This window comes from Physella acuta, unplaced genomic scaffold, assembly GCF_028476545.2.
Source record: "Physella acuta isolate Inbredline_101_S28 unplaced genomic scaffold, ASM2847654v3 ptg000007l, whole genome shotgun sequence".
NCBI classification, from domain to species: domain Eukaryota; kingdom Metazoa; phylum Mollusca; class Gastropoda; family Physidae; genus Physella; species Physella acuta.
This window is the reverse complement of record NW_026731527.1, coordinates 706,726-716,529: the sequence shown is the minus strand read 5'-3', so window position 1 is coordinate 716,529 and position 9,804 is coordinate 706,726. Positions and strand designations below refer to the sequence as shown.

General features: G+C 33.4%; 1 protein-coding gene across 1 annotated transcript; it reads left to right on the top strand.

Moving 5' to 3' along the window:
- Positions 1-1,838: 1,838 nt before the first annotated feature.
- On the top strand, positions 1,839-5,121 carry LOC131947270 (uncharacterized). Its single transcript, XM_059308465.1, has 4 exons — positions 1,839-2,145; positions 2,256-2,320; positions 2,525-2,694; positions 2,952-5,121. Exons 3-4 carry the CDS (start codon positions 2,534-2,536, stop codon positions 3,814-3,816), a joined length of 1,026 nt encoding a protein of 341 aa, XP_059164448.1. The 5' UTR covers positions 1,839-2,145; positions 2,256-2,320; positions 2,525-2,533; the 3' UTR covers positions 3,817-5,121.
- The last annotated feature ends 4,683 nt before the right edge of the window (positions 5,122-9,804 follow it).

Here is a 9,804-nt window from a genome sequence, read left to right as displayed (position 1 = left end):
GGGTGGGGGTGGTAGGTAGCGCGTTTAAAGCTTGTTTTCTAGCGTCTCCCAGAAGAGAATTATATATATATATATATATATATATATATATATATATATATATATATATATATATATATATATATATATATATGTATATATATATATATATATATATATATATATATATATATATATTAATTATCTGCCCATACCTCGTCAAGCAGGCTAGAAATAAACTAACTGTGACGACCACTCGATTGATCGCTGGTATTAATCTTGTTATTTCCTTAGTTTCAAAACCAAATAATTAGTTTTAATTACTGATTTAACATATTTAACTAAATAGCGGCATGTGCTACGCCGCGGGTCGGCTTGTATTAGTATATTTGGATTGTTGTGATGATAGGGAATGTTAAATTTGTAAATATAAATACAATACTAGGCTATACGCCATTAACCACTAATGCGTATTTTATCATGGGAAAAATCGTTATGACATTCGTTGTTTAACTCACTCTAGTAATTCTAGTTGACTTCAAGGAGGGGGTTAAGGGCGGCTATTTAAAATATTTGAATTGATAAATTAATTGTAAACGGCTTTTCAACGGCTTATATTCAATATCAAAATATGAAAATGTAATCCATAGTTACCAGATAGCTTTAATTTTTTTATAATGTAACCATATTATTTTATCGCTTTTAAAATTTTTTTTTTTAAATTTAGTATTATTACATAGATTTAAGGGCAGGTTAAACCCCCCCAAAATACATATTTAAGTCAGAAATGTTGATTTTTTAAAATCTATTGTTTCTGAAACTACATTCAATTCTGAACATTTTTGTATAATCGTTTTGCAAAATTTCGTATTGCTAGTATTTTTTATAATTTTTTAATTAATGAGACTAATGACGCAATTAACCTATATTAAGCAACATTTAGCAACATAAAAATAAAAAACTAACTAAAATAGATGTTCTTATTGCTCAGTAAGAGGCTCCAGATGCAATTTATGTAACTGGGAGGTTTTAAAAATGACTTATTTGGTATAGTTTTCGTTTTTTCTCGTTTTTTTCAAATTTAGTATATTTTTCACTATTTAGCGTTTTTCTCAAAATGTTACTTTTCAACAAAATTGTACCAGTTAAATCACTATAACTCAAAAACTACTTGAGATATTTAGCTGAAATTTTGCACACATGTTTACTAAACACTGCTTGTAAAGTTGAACTAAAAGAATGTCTATATCTTTGAAACTTCTCATTTTATAAAAATAAAGCTAAGTCTACTCCCTACTTTTTGGAAAAATTTTAGGTCTCACTTTTAAAAAATTTGGCTAAAATCCATTTTTTATTATTTTCTAATTGTTTTAGTTCATCTTTTTTGTAATTGCGTATATTACACTATATTAAAGATTTGTGTTATTCTGACAAACAGAAGCTGTGTTATTTTGATTTCAATGAGAGCTAATTTTGAGCTATTTTACCCTAAAAATGACACTTTTTAGAAAATATTTTCTCAAAACCATAACTTTTTAGTGATTTTTTTGCATTTTTTTCATATACTATGCTAGTTACAACTTCCTTATCACTCAAAAAAGTCCTAACACCTAAATTTCAATTTGGGGGTTTAACCTGCCCTTAAAAAAACTTATTGTGTGCATATGTGTTCTACATACAAAAATATGGAAATATGGTGTCATTTAAAATGAACATTTTGAATTTCAAACATAACTTACAAAACATACCTTAGGCTTCTAGTGTAAACAGAAGTAAAAAAGCTGAGTAAAAAATAAGTGTCAACATGATATGTAAATGCAGCGAAGACAGAGATAACTTTATCAAACGTAACAGTAACACTGGTGTATTCGTTTCGCTTCCTGTTCCTGGTAGCCCAGTCGTGTAGTCACAATCCTGTTCAGGTGTGTAAGAGGGGGTTGACTAGTGACGTTTGGATACAATGTTTCGCAAAGTTTTATTAGCTATGCCCACTTAAGAGATAACGTTAGCAAGTTTAACACTGGTTTCTTTGTTTCGCTTCATATTCCTTGCAGTCAAGTCGTGTGTTCACAATTCTGATCAGGACAAAAAAAACATTGTTCAACTTAAACATGTTTACCTGGTGTTCTCTGCCTGTTGTTACTGTGTTGAAAGTTCCTTCTCGCGGTTGGTTATAATCAATTTTTCATTAATAACCTAAGTTGATGTTTGTTTTTAAAGTGTTTAAACTTTCAACCAGTTCTTTTTAAATTACCAACTTGTGCTTTGTAATCTAGAACCGTATACATAACAGTTCAAGTTGATCTTAATTTTCGTCACGTAGAAAAAGATCTACAGAAACGTAAGTATAGGTTAAGTGTTTGTAGATAAATGTATATAGACATATAAAAGGATTTGAATATTGGCAATCTACTTATTATTTGTGTCTTCTTCACTTTATTGTCATTTTGATCAAATTAGGTTATAGTGGGTATAGACTTCGCATTTAAAATTATAATCCATTTCATCTACTAAACTAATTTTATAATTTGTATTCCCACTTTAGGTAACCGCCATGTTGTTTAGAATGATTTCTTCCTGGATTTGTTTAACTCAGATGTTGTTACTTCTAATTCTGGTACCAGCATTATGCGACCTAGCGTTCATGGGTGTTCAACTAGCGCCTACATATAGTTGGGTTCCGACCTTTACTTTTAACGAAACTACATATACCAAGTAAGATCTAAATCAATCTTAATATACAAGGCTAAAACTAAAACAGTTAGGACTACATTAAAGTTTATTATGAAGTACAATAACACATCCATGTAGCTTTCAAATATTCACATCACAAAAACAATTTATCAATACGATTTTGTTTTACTTACAGTTTTTATAAATGTTTGGTTACAAAGTACGATAACTGCCATTTTAGATCCGAGTAATCTTTGAAAACAAAGCATTATATTAATACAATTTTGTTTCTTTTACAGCTTTTATAAATGTCTAGTTCAGAGGTACGATAGCTGTCTCATTACATACGAATCATCTGTGAAAAATGTGACCCACATTGTGGAGTCAGGCTCGTCAAATATTTCAGCACTACCTGTATACACATGCAAAAACAGCGAGAGCACAGCTTCTATATTATGCTCTAGGGAAGATCAATGCAACTGCATAATCAATTCTTATGATTTTGCTTTTGTACGGAATAATTTTGGAGAATACTTATATCATCCTTATTTAAACAACAAAACAATAACGTGTGTTAATCGCAATTACACTTTCTACTTCAATAAATCTGATGAATTAACAACAACAACACAGAGGACAATCGTACACGTTACACAATCGAATCCTCCACATACGACGTCTACGCTTTTAAAATCAACATTTTCTTCCACCACTAACAACTCTTCTGCTCTGGAATCTGAAGACGACAAATTGCCTATAGTTATTGGTACCATTGGAGGGATCGCTTGTTTAGCTTCCATTATTGCAACTGCTGTGATCGTACACAGACGTGTGCGAAAAAATCAATCGCTTCTAAAATCATCTCCTACAACTGGCAATTCATCAACAACAAGAAATCCTAACATTGACAGAGCTTTATCCAAAGACAACGCCGGAGATCATAACGTTTGCACACATAGTGACAATGATTATAATACTTTGTACAATGGATTTACATATTTCAATACTACTGCTGAGCACGATTATAGTAGTTTAGACAACAACGATCGTAACTTGCACGTGTCACCAACAACTTCCAGCCACTCAGAAGGAAATTGTGTAACCGATACTTCACAAACAAGTTACATTAACATCAAAACAAACAAAATATTGTATAATCAATGAAAGATGTACAACCATTATGGTCGAGGTTGTGATATCTCAACTGACTACACAATAACAAGGAAGAAAAATATTGATGCTAGTTACAACTTAATCATTGATGATAAAAAAGGATACTCTCGAGACGGCTACTCTAAATTAGGGACGAAACAAGAGATTTCTAAACCGCGTACTATGGGTTAACGAAAATAATCAAGAACAATAACTTGCTTCCTAACAAGGGATAAATCTCTACCAAGGGTGGCTACTCTAGAACTAAGAGTTTTTAAAGCTCTGTAGCAATACACAACAACAGGCAAAGCCAATGTGCGATCAGGACACTACGCCTATCAGTAACACTAAATAAAATACATTTGGTGATGCGAAATTTGAAAAAGAAAGTCGCGTGTGAAATCCAAAAATATGGGTTAACCATCTATAAAATGTAACCCTAGTACTCTCCACGATATGTAGGGTTGTTAGATGTGTAAAATGATACTATATTTAATATGCCTTATGAACAAACATGAGCAAAACTATTAGTATGTTTAACACTGTCTAATCTTGTAATTTGTAACACCCTTGTATGAAGAATAATAACCTAGGATGCCAAAAGGAAGTAATTTGCAAATCTTTCACGCAAAATTGTATGAAGTGTTTTTCTTGTATTTTCTATTTTTTAAGCAACACCATTGTTTAGTTCCTGTAAAAGCGAGACCAGAACCACAACTGTTAAAGATTTCTGGCAAAACCAATATTAAGGCAAAATAATCGGATGCTTGTATATTACTAGATGTTGATGTATTCACTTTATTGATTTGAATGTAACAATATATTAACTGCATGATATTCCATAACTAATACTGTTTTTTTTCCTTGTATTCTATGTATTGAGGCATGAAAAAGTATTAATTATAAAATGCAATTTTGGTCGCTGAGATTTTATTTAAAACGACTAATCAGATTCGTTTAAACTTAAGGTTTGCAATAAAGTAGCATACAATAGCAAACAGTATATAAATGCACATAAATATGTCCTTTACAAGAACAACCACATACTAAAATATTGTTTGTGTATTCTCAATGAGATGTATACATTCACTTTGTTTAATTCAAGATTGTTTGGTCTGGCGTACTTATTTTGTATAAAATATTTGCAATAAATTAACAATACAACAGATTACTTCGTATATGTACAATATGTACCCAACTAATCCTTTTCGCTTAATGTTTATTAAACCACAACCATTTGTATGCTAATCGGTGATCAGAAGGTAAATAAGATACATAGCATAAGTTTCGCATCTTTCAAATCGTGGTAACTTTTTACTTCCTGGTTGATGAAAAACAAAAACAAGTCATTAAAAGGTGTTTATCTTACACAATCGAAGTGTTGTTTATGCTACTGTTTGTGTTAGGATTGGTGTGTCCCCTTGCAGAATCACATCAAATGCCTGCAGTGCGCACGAACAAATATTTGCGTATCCCGGGTTCAGGTATACCACTCCCCTTAGTCTACCACTATGAGAACTGTTACCTTGTCCCCTATCTACTACCTGGTAAACACATCTAAAAATAGTTCTGGCTTAACGCGGGCTATTTTTATATCATCCTACTAGACCATAACATTTTATCCCAACCGAGGCAGTGTTACATAATATTATTAATCCTTGACAAGATTTTTTGGATTAAGCTACCTACAACCGGAGCTACTAAACACGCGTATAACCCTAGTGCACGGACTAGTTTTATTAAATCCAATTTTTTTTTCCGTCGACATTTTTATACTTCGATTTCCTTTTTAAATGAAATACATTAACACAATTTAGAGAAAAAACAACATATATCCTTACTACGATCTTGTTGTTTTTGGTTGTTTTTATTACTGTAATAAAATGTTTAAAAATATGTGTCAATATATGTTCAAATTACAATTTATTTTGTTATGACGATATGCCTGAGTTATCAATCAGAAACTTAAACGTTTTTAAAACATAATAATCTTGCACCCAGTTTTATTTGTAAATTATGATAAAACCATTGTAAATATTGCTTGTAATATGAACAATAACGGTGAATATTTTACAGGATTATGTGTGTTTACAATGGGTAAAGAATGTAATTGTAGAAGGGGACGCAACAATGGAAAAATAGTTTGTTTATCACTCTAGATCTAGACTAGTAACGATAACAAGTTTGTTAGACTATCACAATATAAAATAAACCGGGAATGATCTCCCCTAAACTTTTTCGAATATTCTTATATAACACTGCGGGAAGGGAGGGGGCAGCTCGGTATATAGACAATATTTTTAATGCATTTTTGATTACTTAAACTTTTTCTAATAGGACTAGGCATGCTGCCCAGCTTAGCTTAGGCTTTCGAAAACATTGAGAACGAGAAAAATTGCCCGTTGAGGAAGGATACAACGGGCGCTAGGTAGATAGTGCTGACTATTTTCTCTAAACTAAAACCAAAACCAAAACCAAAATCACCACTTTAATTCAATTTAACCGGAAACAAAAAATGACATTGAAAACAGATTTTTATCCAGAATCGGTACTTTAATTTATACAAAATATAGTCATAGGCATATCCCTGAACCATGCACCTAATCTCATTCATGACAATGCGCATTAAGAGTTTCTTTCAGGCAACTCCCCCCCCCCCCCCCCACACACACACTCCAAAACATGTCTACCGTCCCATTCAACGAAATATAATTATATACTTTTTCCAGTGTCCGCCCCCTCCCAGAAAATTCTACCCCCGCCCCCGAAAATTTCCAGTACCCCCACCCCTCTCCAGGGAGGAAAAAGTCTGAAAGAAACACTGGTCGCATCTGTAGATCATACAAACTAAAGGAAGAATCTGGGCGGGGCTTCGCCCCAACCGGAAGAGATGCTTGAAAAAAAAACTGCACGCTAAACACTTTTTAGATTAGAAAAAGTTCCCCCATACGGGGAGGAAAAAGTCTGAAATAAACACTGGTGTCGCGCTTAGCCACTACCCGAAGAATTGCATTAAGAAATTGCAAGAAAACCACTTTTTAGATTAGACACATTAATTAGGCGGTAATTTTATTATAGAGTATCGATGAAGACATTTCTTTTGAGTTGGGGAGGGGGGGGGGCTCAGACTTTCTTACGCGGGGGTGGGGCTTCGCTCCTACCCGAAGAATTGTATGAAAGAAACTCTTCACGCAAACCACTTAGATTAGACAAAATTGCCTTTTTATTCAATGTTTACTCGAGAATCAATGACGTCATATTACTGTGTGCATTCTCCGGCTTGATATTATTTTCTACTACATGACGTCATATTTCACTTTCGTTTCACTGTGTAAGTTTTTAATTTGCTTGTGTTTTCTCTAGAGCGTTCTTGTCAGATAGATAGACAGATAGATAGATAGATACATAGACAGACAGACAGCGAAACTATTATTATAGATTGAATGCTTAATTAATTCGCCCGAGGGTCGGTCTACGACCTAAGGAGTTATGAAGAGGTTCCTAAGTGGACATTTTTGTTCGATTTATAACTCATATAAGGCGCCGGTCAGTCGAGGTCAGTTTTGAACCCCTCATCGTAGACTTTTCGTCCAACCGGCCCCCGTGTTCTGTCGCCCCAAGGCAAAAATTATATGGGGCACCTGCCGTACTGGAGACCACAGTCCGGTTTGTTCACGAAGTTGGACTTGTTGTCTGAATCCTCCACCATAATCTCAATTAAGAACGAAGAAGAAGAAGAAGATTAGGTTTAAAAATAAAATTGTAATTATACTTGTTGTAGTAGTTTCATGTATAATCAAACCATCTTCAATAAACGCAAGTTACACGTCAAAAATGTTACTATTGTAAGTCTGAATCAAATCTCACAAGCATATGATAAAAACTGCAATACAAAAGCGTAGGCTACACGGTGAAACAAACTGACGCTTTAAATTTTATGTCTGAGGCAATTAATCAAATGCATTTTAAATAAAGAAGGAGTGATCTCCCCTTAACGTACTCGGTGATTCTTATATAACCCAACGGGGGATGGCAACTCGGGATATAGACATGAGAATTAGATCTTTTACTTATTGATGAGTTCTGAAGTTATAAGCTTTTGAAAAATTGAAAGCAGAATAAGTTCCCCTTCCGTTTACTGTAAATCGTTTAAAAGTTGAAACAGAACTACAAATTTGTGATAGTATTTATTTATGAAATTTCAACAACCTAGCTGTAACGGTACACACGTTATCTTTTTCACAGACATACGCACACACACACACACACGCACGAACATAATTGCAAAACCCAGTTTTCCTGACTCAATTACTCATAAAACACCGACATTTTGATAAATCTGGATTTTTTATTGTTGCCCTATTAAAGTAAGTCCCCTATACTCCGTATATGATGAAGCACTGAGGTGTAAAACGGCGAAAACTGTCAAAATTTCATGTGATTTTTGTGCACGATTATAATACTTCACTTATACGAGAAAGTAAAAATGGAAAGTTTTAAGTTTTGGCGCCTCTATTTTTAAAATAGTTTGTAACTCAATAATAACACCCCAGTTTGTTGCTGAATAAAAACGCTACATTTATATTGATTTAACTTGCGTTATAGCTAAAAAGAGCATAAATTACAATAAAATGGTATACCCTTTGCTATCCCAGATACGAAGAAAAAATATAGGGCTAAATCATATGCACCATAACTCAAATTTTTAGACTTAGCATTTTTAAAATGTCTTTTTTTTTCACTTCTGTATAGCCGAAAACATTTCAATTAATGTCAGTGTTAGACAGAGTGTCGTATTTATACTCCGTGTTGACGCTGTGTTTGCTGGCTGCTGTTAGTGGCTGTAGATTGTCATTGGAAACACCGACATCTATGACCTGTAGAGTTGCCGCCCCTGGTATAGCTTTAGCCAGAGTGTAAGGAGTTAACTCGTGTTGAGGAACACTTAATTGTTCTTCCTTTAACTCCAGTAACCCATCGTAAGGGTTGTTAACATTTCTGATATCTTGTCCTAATCTAGAGTAGTTGTCCTTTGCATCACTGATAAAGTTGTAGCTTTCGTCATTGTTAATCTTCCTTGTTTCTGTTTTGTTGGTTGAGAAAATGACATTCTTTTCTTTTGTTATTTTGATGTCAGTGTAATCTGTTTTTAATGAATCGATTTCATTGCTTGTTTCTGGATGTATCCTAGCCGATATCACACGAGAGTTACGTTCGTTGTCATCTATACAAGTGTAATCGTCCTCAACAATAGTATTAAAATATTTGAATCCATGACCTAAAGTATCATTGCTAATCTGTGTCAAGATGTTGGGTGTAACAGTGACTGTGTCATTTGGTGTTTTCCTGTCCTTATCTACCGAAATGGTATTAATCGGAACAGTGTTGTTTTGGGGGTTCCTCTTTTTCAATAAACTATTATCCGCATTTAGTAAAATTCTATTTAGCTGAACACGTCTAACTACAAACACAGCAACAACAAAAATGAAAGCTAAACAAGCAACTCCTCCAATGGTTCCAAGAATTATGGGAAGTTTGCTATCTTTAGATCCAAGAGTAGATGAGTAGTTATACGTCGTATAAAACGTTGATTGTTTAGATTCAAAAGTAGATGAGTAGTTATTAGTCGTAGAAAATGTTGATTTTAGAATCGTAGTTAAGTTACTTTGAAGGATTAATGGTGTGCTTTGAACGTTTGTCCACGCTGTAGTTGTTGATACGTCAGATTTATTGAAATATAAAGTGTAACTGCGATTAACACAAGTTACTGTTCTGTTGTTTAAATAAGGATGAGAGAAGTATTCTGTCGCTTTATTCCATACAAATGCAAAATCATACGCAGCGATTGTACAGTTACATTGATTTTCTCTGGTGCATAATATAGAAGTTGCGCTCTCGTTGTTTTTGCAATTGTAAACAGGTAGTGCTGAAATATTTGACGAGCTTGGTTTCACAATTATGGTCACATTTTTCACAGATGATTCGTATTTAATCATGCAG

What these genes read in the sequence shown, in the direction of transcription:
- LOC131947270 (XM_059308465.1), top strand. Translation starts at nt 2,534, where the DNA reads ATGTTGTTTAGAATGATTTCTTCCTGGATTTGTTTAACTCAGATGTTG. An exon ending in AACGAAACTACATATACCAA is followed by an intron (nt 2,695 to 2,951) that starts GTAAGATCTAAA and finishes TTTCTTTTACAG; the next exon opens with CTTTTATAAATGTCTAGTTC.